At 42.8% G+C, this 26,746-nt stretch overlaps 2 protein-coding genes across 6 annotated transcripts in view; one reads left to right on the top strand and one right to left on the bottom strand.

Moving 5' to 3' along the window:
- LOC310751330 (uncharacterized protein) overlaps positions 1–11,073 on the bottom strand; it is a 36,975-nt gene extending 25,902 nt beyond the window's left edge. Inside the window, exons 1-6 of the mRNA XM_083590630.1 lie at positions 10,971–11,073; positions 10,658–10,860; positions 7,823–7,884; positions 4,482–4,783; positions 3,756–3,842; positions 1,110–2,807 (exon numbers count right to left, since the gene is read on the bottom strand). Coding sequence (XP_083446756.1) covers positions 1,110–2,807; positions 3,756–3,842; positions 4,482–4,783; positions 7,823–7,884; positions 10,658–10,860; positions 10,971–10,992 — 2,374 coding nt within the window. The 5' untranslated portion in view covers positions 10,993–11,073. The remainder of the gene's footprint in view (positions 1–1,109; positions 2,808–3,755; positions 3,843–4,481; positions 4,784–7,822; positions 7,885–10,657; positions 10,861–10,970) is intronic.
- Positions 11,074–11,124: 51 nt separating this feature from the next.
- ARHGAP1 (Rho GTPase activating protein 1) overlaps positions 11,125–26,746 on the top strand; it is a 29,712-nt gene continuing 14,090 nt past the window's right edge. Inside the window, exons 1-4 of one of the 5 annotated variants that reach the window (XM_083602630.1) lie at positions 11,133–11,298; positions 18,711–18,867; positions 19,637–19,729; positions 25,859–25,888. In XM_083602630.1, the coding sequence (XP_083458756.1) occupies positions 18,735–18,867; positions 19,637–19,729; positions 25,859–25,888 (256 nt within the window). In that variant the 5' untranslated portion in view covers positions 11,133–11,298; positions 18,711–18,734. Of the gene's footprint in view, positions 11,299–11,387; positions 11,564–17,567; positions 17,632–18,710; positions 18,868–19,636; positions 19,730–25,858; positions 25,889–26,746 lie in introns of those variants that run through there. The other 4 variants (XM_083602631.1, XM_083602632.1, XM_083602634.1 and 1 more) reach the window with 4 other exon arrangements.

Raw genomic sequence — 26,746 nt, 5'->3', positions numbered from 1 at the left:
TCCTGAAGAAACCAGAGGCCTTTCTCCTGGGCATGGTCGGCCAATTGGTGCTAAAGAAGGACAGAACTTTTTTTTTATGTATGCAACAACAGCAGCAAGAATACTTATCGTGAAGTATTGGAAGACACAAGATTTACCCACCCGGGAAGAATGGCAGATGAAGTTGATGGACTATATGGAACTGGTGGAAATGACTGGCAGAATCCGAGACCAGGGAGAAGAGTCGGTGGAAGAAGATTGGAAAAAATTCAAAGATTATTTACAGAAATACTGTAAAATTAATGAATGCTAGAAAAATGTTGGAATGAAGTTATATGGCTTTAGCAGAAAGGTTATAAGGAATTAAGTATAAATGGATTTTTAATGTATCAAAGGGAAAAAAATAAGGTTAAAATAAGTTAAGATAAATTACAGGACAGAAAACTGAGGAAGATGGAAAGGATTTGCTGAAACAGTTAATTGAAGTGGAATACAAAAAGGGAGGTGTGAGGAAGTCGTGGAAATAAGTGAATGAAAGATAAGATACTGAAATTACGGATGTGTTTTAAATTGTGTTTGTTGTATTTTGTTAATTTAATGTTTGTAATGTCAGTGTTATGTAGTGTTTTTGTTTTTGTATTGTATTGTTTTGTTGAATGATTTTTCTTTCTTTTATACCCTTTAAACTACAGATAGGTAGCCGTGTTGGTCTGCCATAGTCAAAACAAAAAAATTTTTTTCCTTCCAGTAGCACCTTAAAGACCAACTAAGTGGTCTTAGTTGGTCTTTAAGGTGCTACTGGAAGGAATTTTTTTTTTTTGTTTTGACCCTTTAAACTGTTAATAAATATTATTTAAAAAAAGAAAGAAAAGAAAAGATGCATAGTGAAGACTTTCTTCCAGGCATAACCTCATCTATCAGGCAGACCCTTTTGCCCAGGCTTATGGGCTTTGGAAATGATGGTGGGAATCCAGCCATAGCCTTGGCCAAACTGAAGTCACCTATTCCCTTCTAAACATCCCAGTATATATTTCATAACCCGCATGCTGTTTCTTGCAAGCACATAAAAAGAGCACATTTAGACTTCCAAAGATATTTTAATGCCATCTGCAAAACGATTGACAGTCATGTCCCCACCTCCACCTCCACCACCTCCGCCACTGTGCTAAAACTGACACCCTCTTGAATAATGAACATGTCACTGGCGGAGCCCTGCTCCTGCACAATGATGCATTCTTTCTCCGTGTCCGAGACAGCAATCTCAATGACGTTCTTGTGCTTGGCAGAGCTCTGCTGTGCAGTAACATAGTGCCCATCATTGGTGATAAGGAGCTCTGTGTGGTTTCCAGGCCCTGCCCTGTCCACAGAGTGCACTACCAGCACAGCTGGCTGCTCTGAAGCTGGCAGCTCCTGGGGGGCTTTCGTGTCCCTTTTGGATGGATCCCCACCTAGGTTTCCTTTGTGCTCAAGCTGGTGACGTCGCAGGCTCTGGGGGAGTGCATAGCCCATGCCACAAATTTGACACTGGTGCGGCTTGTCAGCATGGTGGGCTTTCTGGTGGCGCCGCAATTTTGTGGCCAGAGGATAGGATTTGGGGCACAGATGGCAGCGGAAAGGGCGCTCGCCTGTGTGCAAACGTTCGTGAGCCCGTAACGTGTGGGGATCACGCAGTGCTTTCCCACACACTGTGCACAGGTGAGCCTCACCTGTGTGGGAGATCAGGTGACGGCGCAGCTCAGGGCGCTGCGGGAAGGCATCTCCACAGAAGTGGCAGCGGTAGGGACGCTCCCCTGTATGCAACCGAAGGTGCCCACGGAGATTGCCCTGCTGGCGGAAAGACTTGGGGCAATAGGGGCAGGTATACGGGCGTTCCCCTGTGTGCAGCCGCATATGGTTGCGCAACGACCCAGGGTTGGCCAGCTGCCGCTCACATATCACACACTGGCAGGCGGCGGCAGCAGATGGCCTTGGCTCCTTAGCCTGGTGGGTTTTGCGATGGATCCGAAGAGAGGGCCGGCGGGCAAAGGATTTCCCACAGTCAGGGCATACAAAAGGTCGCTGGCCCGTGTGCAGCACCTGGTGTTCTTGAAGGTCCCGTTTGGTGCCGTAACTCTTGTGACACTGTGGGCAGGGGAATGGCCGCACCCCTCGGTGGCCCAGTGTGTGCGCTTTAAAGCTTTCTTCTGAGCTATAGCTCTTGCCACACTCTGTGCACAGGAACGGTTTGTGATCAGTGTGCACAAAGTGGTGCTTCTTCAGGTGGCAAAGCTGCAGGAAGGCTTTGCCACACTCTTCGCACCGGTATCGTCGTTTGTGGTCTGCCTCCTTGAGCTGTGGAGCACCACCCATGTTGCTTGGAGACACTTCCTCCTGCTTGGGATTTTCACTCTGCTCCTCCGCCCTGTCCCTGGGTGTAGACATGGCACATCCACTGGGGCCTCCATCAGCACAAGATTGGCCCTTCAACACCTCCACCTTCTCAGCCAAGTGAGCACTGGGTTGAATTGCACTGGATGGGGGCAGCTGTGAACACATGTCAGTTGGTTTTACCTTGGATAGTGTCTCATTCACTTGCTCTGTTTGAGGATGCAGCACACCATCCTCTTTACTTCCACCCTTCTCAGTCACAGAGCAGCTCACAATGGGCTGCTTCTCTCCATGCTGCTCCTTGGAGTCCTTGAGCTCATGTTGCAGGAACCCATCTTCATTCCTTTTCTTGTGATCATTTTCCAGGCCAGGAGGTTGCTTGACTGGCAGCTTCTTATCCAGCAAAGGAAGACAATGGGCTCTGGCTTTCTGCTCCACAACCTTGGGGATATCAAGAGCACCTGCAATTTGAACCAGTAACCATTAGCTCCCTTAACAAAGAAAACAAAGTAATTATTGACACTTCAAGGTGAGACTTCTGTTTCTATGCACTGCTCCACTCCCCACCCACTGCCTCAATCGTGCTGAACACAGGTCTTTTGCTGAGCACAGAGGCTCAAGAAGTCCCACTAGTTATCAAAGCAGTGCTTCTGAGAATTGAAACATAGCTGGTTTTAGCTAAATATCCTAAAAGTTTAGAATTTGGGGAGGAATATTTCAGTATCTTCTGTAAGGCTCACTTTGGAAGCACAGCTTCCTTAATCTTTTTGACGCAAATTGGATTTCTCTGAAGTGCTTTACTACATAACTTAGAATGAGGTTACAGAAATGTGTAGAAACAGCAAATTTCAACACTCTTATCATTTGTAATCTTTGCTGTTTTCTTTAGAAAGCAAGAATTGCAAACTAAAACAGCTTATCCACACAGTCGCAATACCAGGGACCTGTGCTTCTCCCTTATTCACAACAAGCAGAGTTACCTTGAGCAGTTTAATTCACCTAAGGAAATTCTTAAGGAAACAGACATGGATATAGAATGTCATAGGGAAATGAAGTTCTGTGTACACAGTTGTGTGTGAGGAAACAGAGATAGTAAGGAGCCTGACTGATTCTAGCATTATAGACAGGAGTTGCCCACATATCTGAAAGGGCCAGGAACATAAGTAAGTAAATAGGCTCCTCAGAGTGTATGAACATGCAAATAACCGTAACTTAAAAGAAGGAACCATAATCTGTGCACTGCACCTAAAGTCAGGCATCTGGATTCTGCATCAAGAGCTGAAGCTTAAAGGCTGAATTACAATAATTCTTAGTGCCCCCACCAAACTACAACTCTCAAAGATTATTTGTGGGTGCCCATGATTGTTAAAATGGTATAAAACTAACACAAGCTTCTAGTGCAGACATACCCTCAGATATCTGATCAAATGTACTCTGGCATGATAAACATTCTGATTCACCATGTGCACTTCTCAAAGAAATCGCCTCCTCCAGCACTGCAATAAAATAGGAAAGCACTGTTTGCAAGGGTGGGGCTGGCCAGTGCTGTTGAGCAAAATAAAGGTCACCAGCTAGAGGAGTGGACATTGGCCTGAGTTCCACTTCTGCCTGGCTGTGGGCTGATTGAATTGTCCTGGGCAAGAATATTCTTCCACACTTGGTTCCCATTCTCTGTACTTGGGATGCTGAAAGCCAGCCTCTCAGGGGATTATACCCTGAAAGCACTGCAGAAATATTCCTTATTCACAGCAAGAGAGTGTATACATTCTGAACAAGTTGCCTCCCACAGTATCATTTGAAGGGAAAAAAGGAGCCCCTAACTTTCAAGTTAAAATATTACTATCAGTCTGAGTTTGTTCAAAAACAGATGACAATTTAGGTCTGTGAAAATCAAATCATGTACCATAAACTCTTCTTGTGAAAGGAAGGACAAAACACAGGGTGCTTCAACTACAGTTGCCTGGGTGTGCAGAAATTGGCAGCGGAGTTCTTTGCTTAAGGAACATGCATGTTTCTATTACCAAGTATGTTAAGTCATTTTTTTAAAGAATAAAAGCCCTTCCTGTTTCTGATGCTGCTTAAATCCCCCGTGATACCCCCTTCTGACTAAGATTCTAGGAATTCAGGTGCAGTACCTGCAAAGGAATCTATTGCATCGCCATCTAGGGAAGCATCTCCTTTCTGTGTCAAAGTCTCTGCTTCCACAGTGGTGGTCTTAGCTAGCTGCTCCTCTACCGTTTTCCTCTCTGCGACAAATACCCCATCTGATATATTTGCTGGTGCATTATTTTCCAGGCAAGCAGGACTGGCCTCTGCTAACCAGTACAGCAGTTCACTGCCAGCAGCAATGGGACAGCATACTTGGATGTGGAGCTCCCCATTGATCCATACTAATGCCACATTTGCTTCATCTTTATCCCGGCTTTGCTTCACCAAGCTGTAAAACATATTATGCCAAGCATCAGTATCCAATATGGGCTTTGTCCGAAGCACAGGGGCATGACAAGGTTCTAGAGAGGCAGTGCAGGTGGGTGTTATGCAAGTTAAAATATTACTATCAGTCTGAGTTTGTTCAAAAACAGATGACAATTTAGGTCTGTGAAAATCAAATCATGTACCATAAACTCTTCTTGTGAAAGGAAGGACAAAACACAGGGTGCTTCAACTACAGTTCAGTCAGGTCTATCAAATAATATGTCTATAGATCCTGACGGTTTTTTTGAGCAGACTCCTAGGAAAAGTCAATTCAGAATACTTTTTCTGAAGTTACCTTTTGTTGAGACAGATTTTTGAGTCCATCTAACTCAGCATTGTTCACATACACTGACTGGTAGTAGTTCTCCAGAGTTTCAGGCAGGGGTCCTCTTTGGAGGTGCAGTGATTGAACCTTTAAACTTTCCTGAAAGCAGTTTATGAAACCATACAGGTAACAAAACACCTAGTTCAAACAAAATGGATTCTTGATAGTGGCCATGCAAGAGTACTGATTAAGGGTACAAAAGACTTGCGGCTGCTTCAACGTTTGTTATATTTAAAGTCACATATAGGACGTTTCATCAGCACAAAATTGCTGGCTCATGACTGATTGGTTAAATTGCCCTCTCCAAAGGCTTAATGAATATATTTAGCTTTACCATCCTATTTTTTAGGAAGACAAATAATTATTTAAGAGATCTTTGTTAAACTGAATAAAAATTTATTGCTAGCTGCAAAATATTGAGTTGTATTCAATTAAGTCCAGGCAGAATAGAGCCAATGAAATTAATGAGCCTATGTGAGTCAAGTCCATTAATGTAAACAGGTCTACTCAAAATAGGACTAGCACCGAATATCACTTACTGATTTTATTTATGTTTTTAAGGGTGGAATTCATCACAGAGATATTACAATTCTATCAGCAAAGGCATTTCAGTTGCTGGACAGAACAATCTCCCCTCTCCTTCCCCTGAACACTCTTCTGGGGATTTTCCTAACCTGTTCAGAGAGAATTTGGCATGAGAGAAGGGAGGAAGTTCCAGTGCACTGGCTCTTATTAGAACACCTGCTTACTTGAATATGTCCCACTTTTTCTTCTCAATTTTTATGAATTTAAGTTTTTTTCTATGTAAATGGAGTTCATTTTTTAAAAAGCTGTAATCCACTTAGTTTCCTTTCCAGATGAAAACATGGAATGCATGTATCATAATTATTGATAAGAGGCAACTTAGATGGATTAACACAGAGGTTTTTTGTCAATATAGCCTAAGAGACCAATAAGCCTGACATTTCAGCTCACCCGAGAATTCTCTCAGGAAAACTTGACCATCCTTCAGGGAGGGTTCATGTTTTTTATTCTGCTCCAAGAAAACACAAAGCATATACTTGTTTATTTTGCATAAATGTATTACATTTGTAATATTTCTTTGCCAGTATTTTAAAGGAAGTTGAACAGGATGGGAAGAAAAGTGAGATTCTGGGTATGGGCAGGGAGTACCAGTGAGGAAGAGAAAAAAGGAAACCACAAAAGGAACTGAAACTTACAGTGCATTCTATATATCAGGAGTAGCCAACATTGTACTTGGTAGGTGCTGCTGGACTCTAATGCCTACCATCCCTGATCTGGGGGGAGTTGCAGTCCAATTTTGGGAGGGATTATTCATTTGCTTTTAGATCAGGGGTGGGGAACCTCCAGGCTGAAGACCAGATTTTGACTGCCAAGGGTTCCAGTTTGGCCCAGAAGGCAGTTCCCACCAAATTACACCCACCTGCCCCATACATGACATCATATATGGGGCAGGTAGAGACACAGACGCCAATGCACATTGGGAGCCTGACTGTGCATTGGTTAGGGAAAGCAGGCTTCAGCTCTACTGCCCAGATAGGTGAGATCCAATGCTTCCCCTAGAGTTCCCTGCAAGGAACTTGTTCATGCAGCTGATGCCTGCAAAAAGTAGGATTCGGCTCTCCTGCCCATCAGTTGACGGGTGGAAGAATGGAAGCCTGCTTGCTGCAGGAATCAGCTGCCTGCTGCATTGCTGTGGGGGGCTTACAGAGCTCCTTGCAAGCCCCGCACAGCAATCCAATTTCTGCTTTCCTGCCTGTCAGAACCACATTACAGCTTCTGTGACACAAGATAACCCAAGGAGAAAGGACAGTGACTCTGCTGAGTTTCTTCCTCATTCTGTTGGTTGACCTGCATGCCTACCCTGTAGCTGATTTCCTTCAGCATTAGGAAAAAGTTACAAGATGAGAAGAAAGACAGCAGAGGAGCTGCTCAGCTCTTGGGGTGACAGAGGAAAAGAACAGGGCTAGTTGCTATTAAACAGGCCAGTTTCTACATCTGCAGCAAAAACGTTTATTGATCACATATTTATCACCCATTCTTCAGTGGCTAACATACCAGAACCGATATATCCTCTCACAATATCACCAGTTACTTTTGGATTTACAGAGGCATACAGAGTCATCAGAAATAAATTGCAGGATCATATCTGATTTTGGCTCACTTGACTGCAAGTTGGTCCCAGCCATGGAGCAAAATTGATAAATGGAGCATCTCATTGCTCTGTTATATATCTGGATTGATTTTTGAGATGTGTGAGAATAAAGTCCTTCACATCATCATATGCTGAAAATTCATCTGGCTGCTTGAAGAAACCATCAAGTGATCACTGCACTACAGTTTGTGATAACAAACACTGAGCTTGTGGTGCAGCCACAAGCTTTTCAACAGAAATGGCCCCATGCTGGTTGCCGGAAAAACATTAAGTGCTGTTGGTGAGATAAATACTAAAGTCTGATTCTCACAACTTACATAATTTTCAGCCTGACTCAAGCAGGATTGATAGTAAAACATCTATGTGGTTTACAAACAAGTTAAAAAACAGTTTGCATGAATTGACCCTAACTTGTTCATTATGGTTTGAATGATCGTAGCCAACAAACCACTTCATTAGATGTATGAAGTTTGCTGAGAAAGTTGTGAAGCAGAACGCACCTTTTCCAGCTTGCTATCCTGTTGCAAGCAGAAGCCTCTTTCCAGCAGGCTGGTGGAAGTTCCTGAAACACGAGAGTAAGGGGAGTCCCAGTTAGAGAGGTATTTTAATTCCCACGGGCAGATCTTAAGCCCAGAACTAATGGGCTAGCTGCCCTTTTCACCTGAGGGTCAATTCAACAATCAAGCTGGCATATTAAGAATGAGTGTGGTGGCCTATGCCCTCAGGGCCAACATACATATAGTGTAGGCAATATGCTGTTAGGTCTTCCAATGTCTTTTCATTTACTTGACAGCAGCTATGCACCCTCACCTGGATCACGGACTTCACACTGTTCACTCTGTTGAAATTACCATCCTAAGTTTAAATGCACAGCTCACATCCTCTAGCAGCTGTGCGTTCAGTACTGTGGGCCCAATTTTATGGAACTCCCTTCTATTTGAGGTCAGACAATCTTCCTCCCTGTTGAACATTGGGTGCCTACTGAGGAGTTTTTATTCTGGCAGACATTTAAATGAAATTGACGGATTTATGGTTTCAACTGATTTTTATCTTTATTGTATTACACTATTGTACTTTATTTAAGAGACTACCGTAATTAAGCAATACATAATTTGTCAAAATAAAAATGAATGAGCTGTTGTTTGCCCTCCAGGAGGTGGGGAGGGAGTCAGGTAATGTCATGGGCCCCTCGGTCCTATCAGGATTGGGCACCTGGAGGTGGAGGGTGTGGGTCTTCTCCATACAACTTTAGATGTCAGAAAAGGGGAAACAAAGCTACACCCTCTTAGCTCTTGTCACTGCTCCTCTTGAGAGGCGCAGATAATTATTAGGGAGGGAGGACGACTCTGACTAGCCAGTGGGAGGAGCTGAGCAAGAGCAGCTCGAGGGACAGGGGCAGGACAGTCTTGTGGCCACAAACCTGGCACCACTTTTGTAGGTGGGATCAGCTGCATCTACCCCAGAGAAGCACACACAGAAGCTGGCTAGTGAGGCAAGAGAGTCTCGTGAGTGAACATACTCCACCTAGTCTTTTTAAAACTTGGTGGGAGGGGTGTGACAACCATTGGGACATCTTCTAGCGTCATTCATAGAATCAAGAATTGTAGAGCTGGAAGGGAACTCGAGGGCCATCTGGTCTTGCAATGCAGGAATCTTTTGCCAATGTGGGGCTTGAACCCACGACCCTGAGATTAAGAGTCTCATGCTCTACCAACTCAGTTATTCAGTTCTGAATCACTTATCTTGCTCTTTTAACTTGAACTCTTTACGACTGAACCTGTGCTTGCTGCTAGCCTGAGTAAAGATCGCTTCCTTACTCTGAAGTAAGCACCGTGTGATTTCAATCATGGAAATAAGGGGAAAGAGTTAATCATCTTCCCTAAGCACTGCTTCACCATCTCATTATCCTCCCTCTGCAGTATGTTTTTTAAGATATTAAAAAAAAATCCTAAAATACAGTGATTGCTACTATATCACATACAGTTCAGCCCTCAGATCTACAGTAACAATTATTGGCAACTACTGTAATTCAACACATGTTCAACTGAATTGTCAGAAATGGGATGAGCTTAGATATTATTTATAAAATCACTTTGGAGAAATATAGCCATGTGGTGAACTGTTTGTCTATAGAGCTTCAGCAGCTACAAACTATCCCCCCATTTTCATTCAGTTGTAGTAAATACTTGCCTCGCTAGATGGCCTGATACAACAGATGACCAACTCTCCCTACACAGTTGCGGTCACTCTGCAGTGACCTTCTAAGCAGCTGGGAGTAGTGCACAGTAGTGGCTAGACTATGTAGGAGACTAAAACTGCAGATAATAATAGAGGAGCAAGTGGCCTTGAGCAACAATAACTTTCCTTCACAGAATTGTTGAATGGATAAAAATGTGTCTGACTAAGTTGTCTTGAGTACTTACTAGTAAAGTGGAATATAAACTAAGCAGACATCATGCCACATTCAGTCAGTTTCAACCCATGCAATGAGCAGGGGTACGCCAAGTGAGGGCTGAGTTGTGTGCATGATGGAGCAGATACACGACTGCTTCATGAGGAAGGGAGAGACAAACTTCACCTCTGAAGCACATTCTCAATGGGACAACTAAGTAACATGAAGTGACTACAGTTCAGACTTCTATAGACAGAAAGAGGAAACAGTGGCACCAGAGCTAGATGTGTGTGCAATTACCTTCTAACATGAAAAACCTTGCTAATTTGGACAAAAGGACCATCTAGCTCAGCATTCTAACAAGTCTGATATGAGGGCAATAGCCCACTCTGTCATGGTATTCAGTGGCATTCAGCTGCTGAAACACTGTGGCTAATAACCATTGGTATATATTCCCTCTGAACTTTTTAAATCATCTTTTAATGTCATCTAAGCTAGTGGTCCCCATATAGTGTGACAATGAATTCTGCATATTAATTATGAGCTGTGTAAGTACAGTACTTCCTTTTCTATCCTGTTCGTTAGCTTACTGGGAAGCTCTAGCATTATGAGAGAGGGGGAAATGCCTTCTATCCCCTTTCTCCCACCCATGTGCAGGTGTCAAGGATACCAGAAAACAATCGAAACTATTTTTTGGCCACCAAAAAGTGACTAGGTAACACTAAGACCAGGACAGCTGCACTTTGAAGAGAGAAATTGGGCAAGCAAGCTGCTTTCTTAACTGGTGGATATAACAAGCTGCGCCTGTCAGAATCCCTTCTCCCGGCAACCGAGAAGGGTCGGGCGTCTAGATGTGGTCGGCCGGGCAGAGGGTCGCGAGAGGGCGCCCCCACCGACCTGAGGGCTCTGACTGGAGGCCCAAACTTGCCCGCCCATCGCTCACCGCCGGGCGGGCGCCCGCCTCCTGCTCCTCTTCCTCCGGACCAAGCAGGAGCAGCAGCGTCCCCGGCTGCAAGGGGCTCCCCACACACCACACCCCAAGGCCCCTCTCGGCGGACAGGGAAGGGCCCAGGGCTAAGCCCCGCGGAAGGCTCCACACTGGGCAGCAGGACCAGCCGCCACCGCCGCGCGCGTCCGGGGGCCGACCTGAAAGGGAAGCAGAGACACGAAAGGGACGGTGAGAGCAGTCAAGGTCGCGGGGCGGCAAGCGCTCTCCGCTCCCTCCCGTCTCCCGAAAGATACCCGCTCGCCCTCACTCTGGCCGGGGCTCTGCTCCATAACGGCTCCTGGGCGGAACGTTCCGCGCAGCGCGCCGTGTTTGCGCCCGGACGGCTTTTCCCTTTCCCTCGCCGGCCTTTCTCCGAGGAGGCGGGAGCGTGTTGCCACGGAGACTCGTCCTTTTTCCGGTTCGGAGGCGGATGTTTGTGAAAGGGGGGTTTGACAGGCGGGAGTGGCGGCTGCTGGCGAGCGGAGGAGCGCTCAGGGAGCGCGCAGCGCAGGAACTCCGTACTGGGCGCGCGTCGTCGGCGTCGGGGCTGCATCTCTTCCCTTCCCCCCACCGCGCACACCTTCATGAGATAAATAGTGAGTGGAGGCCTAGGCGCCGCTTCGAGGGGCGGGGCTCCTTCTGGGTTTATTCTCCTGCTTATTGGGGCGGGGGGGGGGGGAACGAGGGGCTGGGGACGAAGTTGAGGGAGGGCGCATGCGTCGACTCCAGCCTCAGCGTGACTTTCGGTGGGAAGGAGGGAGGTCTCTTGTCAAGCAGGGGCCGCTGCCAGGCTTCTGGGCTGGGCTTCTGTCTCGACCCTCCCACCATCTCCGTGGGTGTCGTCGTTCTCAGGGCTGCCAGGTTCAGATCTATGTCAGATTTTGGAAGACGCCCCCCCCACCTCCCTCAGCAACCCAAGGGGTCCCCATGCCTTTGTTGTTAAGGAGCCCCCCACCCCTCGCCCTTGGTCCTTTCCTGGAGATCTTTTTTGGTGCTGGAGGTGGAGGTGCCTACACTGGGGAGGCTTTTAGGAGTGTGCGCGTGCGTGCAGGTGCTTAAAGGCGGCGGGGGTGGGGAGAGATGGGAAACGTTCGTTTACGTTAAAGTGAACTGATTTTAGGACCCAAACCCTTGCCACCTGTGCACACTTTTTTGGGGGGAAATACTTGGAATTTGGGAAATACTTGCAACTGAGTTAAGCAGGGGTAGTAAGGTCAAGGGGTGCGGGTTGCTTAAAAGCAAACCTATAAAGACTTTCCCGCCATAAAAATAGTGCCAAAACTCCCGATTTCTATTGAATGGGGCTTGTCAGAGTAGTATTGGATGACTGTGTGTTGGCCGCCTGTCCGTTATGCAGAAGGGTGCTGGAGTGAATTGTGATGTCTCCACTGCCATCTGTATGAAGCTGTTGGGTTCCACTAGGGACCCCATTTGTACCATGGAGTTAAGCACATTCTGATGGTACTCCATTTCTCTGTTACATCTGAATCAAGTGTGACTGTGCAAGCCCTGGATGAGTATGTGGTATGCACAGGAAGTGGGGGTGAATCCTGTTAAGACCAAGGCCCTGTAAGCGACTAGCTCTGTGCGTGGATTTTGGGAGTTTGCTTTTTCTGGACCAGGGTTCTACTCCCTCTACTGGAACTGGAATGTCATATGGGGGTGCTCCTTGATCATTCTTTATTTCTGGGGGTACAAGTGACCTCAGTGGCTAAAGGTTACTTTTGCCACCTTGTACTCTTGCACTAGCTGTGACCATTCTTGGACCAGTGCAGCCAAGCTACAGTGACCCATGCATTGGTAAGCTCAAGACTGCATTATGGCAGTTTGGTCCGTGTGGGACTGGCCTTAAGGCTGGTTTGGAAGCTGCAGCATATAATATCTGTGTTGAGGGAATTGTGCTGCTAAGCGAAGTTGAAGGTTTCATGATACCTACATATTCCTAAACTTAAGGGAAAAAAGGTTATTTGAGAGACTGCCTTCTCCCATATAGATGTGTCTGCTCGCTAAGGTCTTCAGAGAAGGCCCTATCACTTATTCTGTGGCCCACAGAGACTTATCTCATGTTAAGCTGGAAGAGGGCCTTCTCCTTTTTGGCCTCCAGCCTGTGAGATGTACCTGCTGTGGTGAGCTTTCATCTGCTGTTAAAAACACAGCTACCTTATTTGAGGCTTCCCTGGCCTCTGATACAATGACTTGAATGGTTCCCGGTTCCTGTATTTGTGTTATGCTTCTTTTATCGGACTGTTTCTATTGTATATAGAATTGCTTTGTTACACTGAATTATTTTGTTGCACTCCATCTTGATATTTTAAAGAGGTGGTATGTAACTATTTTAATTTAAACTTTCAAAGTTTCTGGAGCCCTTTGGGGGTTTGAGTCTGGTAATTCTAAATGTATTCTTTGCTAGTTTGGATAAATCATCTCACAGAAACTGCTTTATCCTGCTTTTATCAGGATTCTTACATCATGCTTCTGTGGTATATGTAACCCCACAAATACTTGAGTCTACTGCATAAGACTTTGTGGCCCATCACAAGATTGTCACTAGGACTTTGTGGTTTATGTATTTGAGCTGGAAAGAAAAGGGGGAGTTGTAAAGTTCTGTAAAGGAGAGAGTGGGAAGTGTGGGGTGTGGTAGGGGCTCAGTAAAACCAGAGAGGTGTGATAGCACTTGCTTAAGGAGAAATCATTATTTATTGTGTTTTGGTTCATGCATGTCCATAAACAGAGCATTGAACTAGGATGAAGCCACTTATAGGATTATTATGTCTGACTTGTGAAGAGCATTCTGAAGAAGGAAATATTACAGGAATGCCCACTTTCATGACAATTTTTTGCGTTGAGATAATGCGTGAAAGAAATTAGAGGGATTATATAGCCTGCTTGGAAGTCTTTGATGTTCACCAGTTCCTGCTAAACAAAAGCAGTCAAATTTAAAGTTCTTTGGTTTAAATGAAATGTTTGAGATTATGTTTTCATGTCCTTTGAGCTTGCAGGAAAAACCCTCAGGCAAATAGACAGAATTATCCTGGAAGCAGGGTAGGCATATGCGTTGAACATGTGGCACAATTCTCCCCCACCCCCCACTCCATGATTGAATTTGTGTAACATTTCCAGAGTCTCAGTGTAAGCTCAGCAGCTGGAAAAGGTTGGCTGAGGCAGGGACTGAGTAGTCAGGTTTATGATCTGACAGGAAAGGTGTGGTGTCTTTTTAGTTTTGTCACCTAACTCAGTTCTGGGTGTTCAGCAGATTGCTTTGTTCAGTGAGTGTATCCTGTTTGATTTAAGCTGGTGGCTTCTGAGGGGAGGGGGGATCTGAGGGAGGGAATACTTTGGCTTTACTCTTCTGGTCCCTCCCTTTGAGGTTGACAACAGTGTTGGCTAGGTAAACATAATGGCTGCCTTTCTTTACCGTACTGAAATATGGATAAAATTAAGTGGGTTTTGCAATCAACGCAGCACTGGAGGCCCAAACAACTGTAGTGGACACTTCTATATTGAGTCAGCAGGGTTGTTGATAATATGAAAGAAATAGGGTGTGCTGTTCCCATGAGCTAAAAGCAGGAATCTTAACTCACCAGCTGTTAAAACTACAATTAGTTGAAAACCTCTCTTGCAGTTAATGTCTTCAGAGAGATCCCTTTTCCAGTTATCATTTAAGGACATTTGGTTTATGGAAGTATGGAACAAGTTGTTGTAATACTGCATCTATGGAATAGTTTCCCTGTGGAGATTTGCTGTACAGCAACACATAAATGAGGGTCAGAGTAGGTTTAAATGGTGGTGTGACTGATGCTTTCAGAATGTTGCGAGGAGTGAAGCAAGGTTGCATTATGGCTCCCACTCATTTTAGCATTTATATGAATTATTTGGTGCCATATTGAGCCAATGCAAACACCCCTCTCCAGTAATTAGGAACAATCTCAGTCTTGATGTATGCAGATGATTTAGTGCTCCTCTCTCATTCCCGATTGGGTCTCAAAAAGCTCCTGGAGGTGTTCAGCAAAAACAATAAATTGGGAAGCCTATCCATAAAATACTCTTAAGACCAAGATTATGCTTTTTGGCAAACACAGTCCTAGGCAGTGCTATTTAGAAAAAGAGGTGCCAGAACTCACTATGAACACTTCCCTTGTTTTTATAATGACAATGATGCCCACCTGAAAGGTGTGGGACCAAGTTCTGGTGAGTTCTGACTTTAAAAAATGCCCTGGTCCTAGGTATAAATGGTGCTTAGATCAGAAAGCTACAGAACACACTTGCTCGATACCATACCTGGGCCTATTCTTTAGTGAAACCCTCTTTTGGAAGTGCCATATGGAGGCAGTGAAAGCCAAAGCACAAAAAACCATAGTGGCATTGATGAAGTTCTGTTACAATAAGGGAGGGAAACTGATTGAACCTGCCATAAAAATATTTGGTAACAAACCACTTATTCAAATCCTCTTTGTAGCATTGAAATATGTGGCTTTGATTCAACTCCAATAAAGTTTTGGAAATTGCGCAGAATGTCCCCCCCCCCCCGAAAGCTATACTCTCTGCAAACAGGAATATCAGAAGCTCGTCCTCATAAAGAACCAATTAAGGCAAGAGTGGCTAGTTAAAGTATATTTTTAAAAATACTACTATGCCTATTGAGAGTTTTCCTGTACTGTGCTATATGGAATTGGGTGAAAACCAACTCTGGAAAGCATCTTGTCAAGATGTTTTAGATCATTATTGTTTTCTAGAACTGAGCTCTGCTTTGACCTTGAATAAGTGTCAACTAAGGGATTGGCTCTGCTGGATAGAATCCAGAAAGGACCTGCAGCTAATTAGAAATACCACATTCTCTCCCCCCACCCCCCGGTATCCGCTCTTGATAACTATATCAGTGAAGCATAGATTAGAAAAAGCCTACTGCTAAATAATACAATAAATGAATGACCATGGTATATGAAGCTTAGGGTGCTTCAAATGTAACACCAACCATAATTTGGTGTTATGAGAACGTAGTATCATTTTCAGGCAAATGGAAATAATGGTTTTCCTGTTTGGATGAAAAAGCAAGCCAGCTAGGTTTCAGTCCTGATTTTCAGTAATCAGTTACTGATTTTCAGTAATCAGTAATGTACAAGGGGAGGAGAATTTGCAAGTCAAAGACTCCTCAGGCATTCTTACATTCCTGAATGTAAACCCATGGTTGAATAACCCATTAAAGTTGTTCAGATCTCAGTGATGTTTGTCACATGGGGCAAAAATGAAGTAGAAACACAAAGTCTATATGGCAAGGCTGTGGAATTTTCAACACAATATTCAGCAGTCAGATTCAACCATAATCTAAAGTCCTTTAACATCTCATGCCTCAGGAATGGTGAGCCTGTGACCTTTCAGACGTTGTTGGACTCTAACCTTCATCTTATCCAGCCAGCATTGTCAATGATCAGGGATGATAGGAACTGTAATCCTACATCCGAAGGGTCACAGGTTCACCATTCCTAGAGCATGGGATGTTAAAGGAGTTTAGATTATGATTGAGTCTGAATGCTGAATATTGTGAGTTGGTGGAGTCTTGCACAACTCTTTTATTTTGCTGACTTTCGTGTAAAAGCATTTAGATCTGGATCAGATTTTTAAACGAATAGGCATATTTAGCTACAACACTACCTGACACTAGGGAAAATGAGATTTCAAAAAATATTTTCACTGTGTCTGCCTCCAAATGGAGAACAGACCTAGTGGAAAGATCCAGAGTAAGAGGAGTTATTTCATAATATGATAGGAAGAATTAAGATATGCTTAACTCTCTGCTAGGCGTAGGATCAGTCTCCACTGAATACTCAAGTTTTTTAGGTGGTATGAAATTTGACTATAGTGTTTGGTCTGTGGTGGTCATTTCAGTAAGCTTCTCAGTCGAGTGATACCAACCTTTTTTTGGACCTGTGGGTACACATAAATTGGATAAACTGTTGAGAGTGCCACACACCTCATCCAAATGCACACCACATGTTCTGTTAGCTACAATCAGAGTCCTTTTATAAAGCTTAACTTAGCAGGGTAAGGTGCTCCAGGGAAGGCTTCTGTAGGTGTATGTGCACACCCAGGAACCACATTGGTGATCCCAGTTCTAAGTCATCAAGTGAGAAAAATGTATATGTGAATTCGTCCATAAAGCTGTATAAACAAATACCACATGAGTTTTGTCCACCAGAATCCCAAATACCCAGTACTCCAAATTCTTTCCCATCCACTAGTTTGGCAATGTCTACATTCAACAACCAGTTTTCCATGTTCAGCAAGAGTCTTCTTTCTGTACATGGGATGTAAAAATAATAAATTCTCCTGCTAAAAAGAATATCAGTAGCGTATCTGCCTCATAGAGCTCGTAACTTATTCTTAAGTGCTTTTCTAGTGCAGATCTGGCAAAACTGTAGCCCTCCAACACTGCAGTGATCCAGTTGCGCACCACGAGTTGAGAATATTCAGAATCCCTTGGTAGAAGAAAGCTTGGGGCTGTCTGCATCCTGCTGCCCAGGTAGTTTTTTTTGGACAATTTTAGATAACTGTGAGAGTAACTAGAGTTGTTTCAAAACGAATGAGTCACGGCAAATGCTGGTTAGAGTTTCCATAGAAACTGGGTATATTGCTAAGGGCAGATGGTTGGCTGAAATTTAAGCATGGTTACAGCATTAGCTAATAGCTCAGAGGAGCAAAGTGCCTTGCTCTTTACCCCCACTGAGGTCAAGCATCTCCTCCAGCCTGGAGAGACTAGCAAAGAATAGCTGAGGCTGACTTTGCTGATCTGCTGTGCCCTGAATACTTCCTGATCTGCCTTGAAGATCATCTGCCCATATATGTCGTGTTTTGTCTGGTTACAGGAATGCGATTTGACTTGCTGCGCAATAAGCTTACAGCCATCTGGAAAATAAGGACAATGAAATAATTGTGTAAGCATTGAAGGAGAAGGGAAGAGGTCTTGTGCAAATCGCAGCTCCCTTCAACACTCAGAATTTGGACAAACACTGGTGAATTTTTTTGGGAAATGTCCAGAGATTCCCTTAACGAAGCATGAGTGACATTCATTTGACCTTCTCTGACCATATATTTATTGAAATGCTAATATTGATCTCTGATATTAGCTGTAGCATTAGCTTTGGTCACAGTAACTTAACTTCTGTTTGAGGGCTGATATTTTAGACCAGTTGTTTTTGGAGGCACTTTCTGTTTCTTCTTGTTTCATGATAGAACTGTGTTCATGTCCTACCTCTTGAGAACAATGATTAACCTTTCTAGTGATCTCATATATGCAGTTATTTATTGACCAGAGGTGTGCCTCCTTTGGTGGTGACTCTAATCAGGAGTCCATTAATGTTTTAGTGAACATCCAAAATTCCAAAACTGTTGTCTTTCTCAAGCTAAGAATGACATTTCTTCATGGAGAAGGTCCAAAAGTACTAGGAACTGAGTTCTTCTCAAACCCCAGAACTCTTTGGCTGCTTTTTCAACATGCGCCACTCAAGGACAACCTGTCTATTGTTGAATCTGCCCCCTCACAGTTCTGCTTGTAGCACTGTGAAGAATCCTCATGTGTGTCTCTGTTGTTGGTTTGATAGGCCAGTGGGGGAAGGAGTATTTGGGCACCCTTCCACTGCAACACCTTGCTGTGCAAGCTGTTTGGCTATTTGCCAACTCTGCCAATGGAGCGCAGGAAATGGGAGCCTTTAGACTCAATGCGTCAGGCAGGGGGTTGGTGTAATCTGTTGCATTTCCCTGCCGTTTTGGCTTGTATGCTACAAACAGAAAGCAACCAGGCTGTATTTGCACAGGAGGGGGAAATGGATGGAGTACAGCCAGTGGTGTTCCCCCAGCCAGCCCCCTCTCACCTTTGATATGAGGAAAGGTTCTTCTGGACAAGACATCTGTGGCAATATATAAAGGAGCAGCTTTGGGAGATGATATTGAAGATTGCTATGTATTTGCTTGCTTGATCTGTGAATCCCTGTGCTCTTCCTTCTGGGTTTTTTAGGAGAGCAGTTAAAGCTTGGAAAACATGGAGCAATACCCTGATCTACAGGAAGACCTGAGTTTGGAGGATACCAATGAATCCCTTAATCAGCTCAAATTGGCCTCTCTAGATGATAAGAACTGGCCACCAGATGAAGTGCCTGTTTTTCCTAAGTCAGGTGAGTACTTTTACTAGCAATGAAATGACTAGAAAGGAATCTATATCCTGCAGCACTAATCTTAAAATATACCTTTAATAGCTTTTTATTTATTAGATTTATTTATATCCAGACTTTCAGGATAGGCAGCACCCAAATGATATCAAAATAATTGATAACATAATAAATAAGTGGAAAAATAACAAGATTCAGGGTTCAGCAGGTTCTTTTTGTGTTATGTTCTTGCATGATAGTTGTATATAGCCCTGTGGGGGCAAGGGTAGTCTAGTGGAGCATTCTCTGAGGTCTTTGCCTGTCTGCGTCTCTTTCCTCTTTAAGATGCTGCAGAAGTACTAGTTAGCCCCTGTATCTAAACTGGGGTGTAGATATTATCTAAATGGGGTGGTGAGAGCATAGAATGCTACAGACCTTATATGCCAGAGAAGTATCTGTCTGTCTGTGCAGTGTAAATAGTGTATTCTAGTGGATGAATGTGGAATTCTGTAGTGGAGAATTTTAGATCATTGATTACTTTCCACTAATGGTGTGTTTATACATTTGAGGCAAATATTGACAAATAAGCTAGCACAATCGGTCTGAATGCATGCGATGTTTTGTATTGAACGTAAAATGAACAATTGCACAAAACTAATGCTATTCATCAGAGTTCCTTCTGGTTCTGTGATATACCTGATCCCTTCTCTGTGTTTTTGTATCTTCGTATAGCTGTGCTGGTTTTTATGTTCTCTGCATTTTCCTCTCACCCCATCCCCTTTATTTTAAAATGTAGATGACTTCAAGGGCTCCCCTGACCCTGTCACTCACTTACGATGGGATGACCCATACTACGACATTGCTAGACACCAGATTGTGGAAGTGGCAGGTAATGGGTTCTTTTCATTTCTTTGTCTTCTACTTCAGAAAGCATTTTGATATGGCATAATGTCTTGGGATATAGGGTCTGTTTTATTGTTTTGCTGTTTTGTTTATTTATGTTCATGTTTTTATCCTGTATTTTATTCTGTGAACTGCCCTGAGATCTTATGATGAAGGGCAGTATATAAATAAAATAAAATAAATAAAATAAAATAAACCAGCAGTGGCCCAACAATAGGTTGGATCCCAAGTTGTCCTTTAGTCAATGATAGGATTCCTTCTGTTTGTAGAAGGAGCCAAGATCCAGCAGAGGCTCCTGCTGGAGGAAGGAAGCAGGGAGGAAGCTGTTTTTGCCTGTTCCCCTTGCAGGTCACGGCACAGCTGTCCATGCTGTCCTGGAAGATTCTTTGACTCGTAGCTGCAGTTCTGCCCATGGGTAGTCTGGATCCAGCCAAATAGCTTGATTCACATAGTGGTCATTGTCGTTGTGAAAATAGCAATTGTACAGAGGAAGAGAACTTTGAGAACCATGGGCCCATTAGAGTTATTTGATAGTCACTTGAAGCAGCAATCTGACCCCAGACTTACAAACTACGTTATGAACTCCTCAGTCAGATGTTGCATTGGCTGATAGTACCATGAGTTACTGAGGTTTGGTTGGCTGGGGTCTGGAGAAGGGCCTTTTCTATTGTAGCATCTGCTCAATGGAATGCATTCCAGGGTGGATGGGTTCCAAAACTGGGATGTTTCCACCAACTGTTGAAGACCTGTCTCTTTCCCCTGGCATTTCCTGACAATGTCACCAGTTTCTGTTGTTCCAGTTACTGTGGTTATTGCAATAATGTTTTTACTTGATTTTAATTGTTTGTTTTACTTGATTTTAATGGATTTTGTGTATTGTGAACTGCATCAATATTTTTGCTAATGAAAAGTATCACATAAGCTTTGAGAATACATTCTGATAAATAGTGACTATAGCATACTGGACTTAGAAGAGTTCAAATCCATGGTCTGCCATGAAGTCTACTAGATGACCTTGGGTCATTCATTGGCTTGTATCCGACTGAGTCATACTCAGAATAATTTAATTCCATTGATTGCAGTGTGTCCACTGTCAGTATGACATAATCAGATAGAACCCATTATCCCTCATCCTGGCCTACCACATAGAGTTGTTATGAGAATAAATAGCAGGAAGGGAGGACCACGAACACGTACTGTACCTCACCTTGAGTTCTTTGGAGAGAAGAAGGTGGGAGAAAAATAGTATGTGCAAACCTGAAAACTCATTCTCCCGAAGAAAAACTGTTTTAACTTGTTTGCAGGCTAGAAGAGACTCTGCATGTGTGCCTCTAATTTTCCTGAGCCATGGCAAATCCCTCAACTGTCTGAACAAATCAGTCAACTTTAGGTGACTGCCAAGTCACACTTGAGTCCAGGGCATCAGTGGGCAACCTGTGAACTTCCCTATGTTGCTGGACTCCAGCCCCAACCAGAATTGCCAATGGTAATGGAATATGAGAAATGTAGTCCAGTATCACCTGGAATGCCACAGGTTCCCCACTTCTCCTGTGGAGCATCCTGGAGTGTGGAATTGTGCCACAGCTGCAAGGAGAGAGTTAAATCTTAATTATTTTTTAAAAAAACTTATTGATAAATGCAATACTTACAAACACAAAACAGAACGCTAAACAAACTTTATACATAGATACACACACCTCTCAATTTAGATTACAAAAAAGAAAACAAACAAACAAAACATACAAACATAAATCTTGACTTCCCTCCACCTATGTGTGGCTTCCTTTATTTCTTTTCTTCTTTTCGCTGTGTTATCACTATTATTTTTGACTATCTCATCTTATACCCATTTCTTCTTAATTTTTTACTCTATAAGTTTCATTCATTGCATATTGATATATTAATACCAGAACAATGTTTTTTGATGTATTCCTTCACGCAAGTCCACTCCTCTATCAGTTTTGGTCTGATTGGCCTCTTACCACTGCTGTAAGTCTTGCTGGATCTATATATTCACAAAATCTTATTTGCCATTCTTTTATTGAGGGAGTTTTTTCTCCCTTCCAATTTTTTGCTATAATCATTCTGGCCGCAGCAGTTGCATATAAGAAAACTTTTTTCCTAGTGGCAGGAATGTCAGTCGATATAATTCCCAAGAGGAACGCCTCTGGGGTTTTTTACATGATATTTTAAGCATTTTTTTAAGTTCCTCTTGAATGTTACTGAAAATTTTTTAATATACACACACTCCCACCACATATGATACATGGTTCCTATCTCTGTTTTATATCTCCAGCACAAATTAGATTTTGATTTATAAATTTTTGCCAATTTGACCGCGGTTAAATACCATTGATATATCATTTTCATTATATTTTCTCTGATTGTGACACAGGCTGTGAATTTGATATCATATTTCCATAATTTCTCCCATTGATCTAAACAAATCATGTGGCCTATATCTGTGGCCCACTTACTCATAACTTCCTTCACCTCTTCATCTTTTAATTCCTATTCTAATAATAGATTATACATTTTAGATAATATCTTTTTAGGATTTTTTAATAACACTGTTTGTAGTTTTGATTCTTCTTTGCCAAATCCAATAATCTTATCCTGCCTGAATAGGTGATCAATTTGATAATATTGTAGCCATGTATTACAATATTGGCCAAGTTCTTCATAAGATCTTAACCTTAATTGGCCTTGATCTTCTTTTACTAATTGCTGATGTGTGACCCATTTGCCTTCCGTATTTTTCTTTTTTCTTTTTTCCTTACATTTCACTGACATTCCTGGGTTGTCCTGTATGGCTGCTTCACATACATTGTCTGCAGTTCAGTTACTGATTTTAGCAAACTTGGTTTCCTGCAAAGAGGAAATTTGCTGTGTAAATGATTGCTGGCAGATTGCTGGCAGTGCTGTTCAGAAACTGGAGGCAGGAATAAATGCTGGGAGTTTATTTATCACCAGCTTTTGCTATTGACCATTATGCCAGGTATTGCAACAGTACATCCTCTTGGCTATACAGACCATTATTCCTTATGCACACTGATAGCTACTGCCAACCACTGCAATATAGAAGTGAAGACTGGTTAATTTATAGCAAGCAATTGATCGTTAGAAAAGGGAAGAAATTGAAATGGCAAATGATCTGGAAGAAGTAGGAGCTGTGCTTAGCTTTTACTTATGCTTTTACTTACACTTTACTAACATCTGCGTGGAGTTCATCTCCTCCCTTCTTGGTAGCAATGTTTGTTTTGGGCTCTAAAATTACTGAATTCTCTGGAGTTTCTCTCCTCCAGACATTCTGGCTGCTCAGGATAGTTCAAGGAATGGTTATTTCCTCTGAGACAAAACACATCTTAACAGTTTTTGAATTTAGTTTTGATTTTCAGTGTGTGACCTGAGAAGTCCTCAGGATGGGATAGTTCTCTCCTCCCATTGCAGATACATTGAGGATATCTTTCTATTCCCTGGGATGGTGAATTGACATTAAACAATTTAATCAAACAAAGATCCCCAGTGTTAAGTGACTAGATGAGTTCAAACAAGATATTTTCTGATACGCATTGTATTCAAATGTATAATAATAGCTCTATTGCTGACATTCCAGGATTTCAGCCAATTGAATGAGTTTCACTAACATCATGCCCAACTCTGGCAGTATTGCACATTCATATACTTTGATAAATAAAGAATTCCCTAACAACTGACATATCCTTTTCCACTATTGATAACATTAGTTATTTCTTTGTTCGTATAGATGTATTTTGAAGTGCTTTCCCCTGTAGGACTATGTATTACTGAAGATTCATTTCACTTAATATTTTTTTAACTGGCAACCACATGCCTTAGATTCCTCTAACATCTATCACCCAGAGCGTTAGCACTGTGTTGGCTTCTGACATCCTGAATGATGGAAAAAATCTCTTCACTGTGGGCTCCCTTAGCTCTCAACATGGTTCTGTGAATTTTCAGTGCCAATTAGGCTTGTGGGTGGAGTTGCAGTGTGAGTGAAGAGCAAGCTGGAATTTAACTAATAGCTATATATATTTAAAATGTGGATTGCATAGATGCATTTCTAGCACCACTAGTATACTCAATATTTAGAGAATCATCTCAGAAAGTAAAAGCTTTAAATACACATAAATGTGTAGGCTCTTTAATACTATACTTACAACAGAGGCACATCGGCAAGGGTTGTGTGGGATTGTATATACTGCCAATAGCCTCCATTTACTGAAATTCCCTGTTCAGAGTTCTTGTCCTAATTAGGAAAAGTTAATTTGTCCACCTTTTGCCAAAAAAATTAAAAAAGCACAACTAAACAAAATGACTGCAAAGAAATAGTTTGACTAGATGCTGTATCTATTGGCAGCTATCAGTGTCTTGAAGGCATTTCAAGGCTGATTTTGTTTCTTCTATCTCCAGGTGACAACCTGAACCACTGCTGCTACTGATTGATAGCTTGCACAATGGAAGCAGGAGGCTCTTTTTAATCCTCTAACTTGTGCCCTTTCAGATGTTGTTGGACTCCCACCACAGCCAACAATGCCTGTGGTCACAAATGATGGGAGTTGTAGCTGTAGCTAAATATTAGGCTAGTCTAGGTAGATATGCAACTTCCTTGTTGAACTAGGGATGGTTGTCTGAGGCAGAGACGCAACCTGAACTTTGGGGAAATGTGGTCATTTCTGATACTAGGCAGTGTTGTAACTTTGGTTTCAAAGACAATGGAAATGCCATGTCCTTATCCCAAGTGATCATCCAGATTACATGCCATAGGCTATTCTGAATTTAACCTTTGGGACGCCTATCTTTTATTACTGTGGCCTTGGGGACCTTGATATGCCTTGACAATTCTGGGGTTCTCTGGAGTCTAGAAGTATGAAAGTTGCTGGAATAACTTGTGATGGGGAGCATTGATTAGTAAATCTTTTGGTTTCCTTTCTTTGTTTGATTCTGCTTTAGGCTGAATTATTGGAAATGATTGTTAATACTTTTTAATTCAATTATTTCAGTGTCTGATGAGCAATTATCATGCTGTACTCCAGTGATTGATTTGGGGAAAACCTCTTAAGGCTTTCTTTCTGTGTTCTTGCAGCAGCATTTTTAAAACTGGGAGACTGCCGTTAAGCATGCGTCTATGTGTTGTAGTGGGACTTTGGGACACTCCAGGTAAAGGATAGGGAACCTGTGGCCCTCGAAATGTTGTTGGTCTACATCACCCATCAGTCCTGGCCAGCATGGCCAATGGTCAGGGATGATTGGAGTTGTAGTCCCAACAACATCTGAAGGACCCAGGTTCAGCATCATTGCTCTAGGATCTGGCCTAGGGCTGTCCTTTGGCGATGTACATCCTTTTGCCTCAAATGGAGCATGCTTACTTTCCTGTAATCTACAGGAACTTCTCTTCCTGCTTCTGCCTGTGTATGTTTGCTGGCTTTTCAGAGGTATTGACCAAGTAATGAGGGATTTGATTTCCTGAATTATTGTTTTGTTTTTTTTAGTTCTGCCGAGCAAGAAGCAGTCCTTGATCCCAGAAGTGTTAGGAACTGAAGTTATTTCTTAAACTCCCCTGTGACTGGCTACTCTTGGGTCTCAAAACTTGTGTGAAAGAGGAGTGGAACAGGTGGTGGTTCTGAGTTCTTAAATCCCAGAGCATTCTATTTTCTATTTTCTATATATCAGGACCAATATTAAGGACCTTGAAATGGACATGGGAACATTCATTTTTGTAACTGAAAATGGGTTCACTGACTTTTCAGTATTAGCAATATCCTGTTGTTTAAATGTCTGGTAGTATGAAAAAGCTATTGTTTACCTTTTCATGCATACCTTGTATGGGAAACCTGACATATAAAAAAGCAATAGTTCATCCAGATTGTAGCAGAGTCTAGAAAGGGAGGAGGGGGAAAAATTAACTTCTAGATTTATCTAGTTAACAACTAGGTAATCATGTTTTTGAGCTTGTTGTAGTTGTGAGTGTATGCAACTGTGTGTGTGTGTTGGAACTTTTCTGTCCAGCCCTTTCAGCTCAGTCCTTAAGATTATTCTGGTTAAAGGACTTTGGTTATTATGGTATAATGTAACTTTGTTTCTGTTCCTCCAGGGCAGGGTGCACTTCATGGGGTCCAGCCAGGTAGGTGGAATACCTGGTGTCATTGGCATTTAAAGAATGTGGCATTCTTTAGCATGACTGTGGCCTGTGGCTGGGTTATCTCAGGGGAGCCCAAATTCTGCAAAGCTGAGGGTGGCATCCCAGAACCTCAAAGTTGTACTTGATGTGCATTATGTCAAGTAGATTGCAGCCATGCTTCTCTAAGCTGGTGGTATAGCCATCTTGGTAGCTTTCCAAACTGGATATGTGGCTTGGAAATTCCCTGGCAGAGCTCTGTGTGGACTTCAGCTTGCGGTCTTCACTTTGGGTGCCGCAGTTCTCATTTGATGCTTCAGCCTGCCTTCTTTTTTTCTTGAATGGTGATGGGTGTACTATCCATCAGGACATGTCTCCCAGGCAGTCATTACTGCTAACTTTCCCAATCGGAAATCTTTTGCGGGTGATTTCTTCTGCAGCTAAGAGTTTGCAGGATATTGCATGACAGTGATGTGTGATTTATCTTATTTGGAATCTATGCAGGATGGAGCTGTTGTTGCTTTATTCCCACTATGGCATCATTCAGACACAAATCTTTGGCAGAACTTGGCCTTCTTTATCCCCTGTGACCCAGCAGTAGGCTGAACCCATTGTTTGCGGAACAACCTATGCAAGTACATTTGCCTGCCATTCTCTGTTTATTCCGTAGTAGGTCTTCCATTCTTCATCATCTCTTCTTGCAAGTGGTCACTGGCCTGCTGTATCTGCAGATCATGTCTCTGATTCTTTGCTAATCATTTCTCCACCAATTTAGAAGCAAGTAGATGGTTACTTTGAAACACTGACTAGTGTCAGTTCTGTACTGTACTATTTTTCTAGAAAAAGAGGTGCCAGAACTCATCA

The sequence above is a fragment of the Podarcis filfolensis genome (genome assembly GCF_964270895.1).
Source record: "Podarcis filfolensis genome assembly, chromosome: 1".
Taxonomy (NCBI): domain Eukaryota; kingdom Metazoa; phylum Chordata; class Lepidosauria; order Squamata; family Lacertidae; genus Podarcis; species Podarcis filfolensis.
This window is presented reverse-complemented; position numbering and strand designations above follow the sequence as displayed.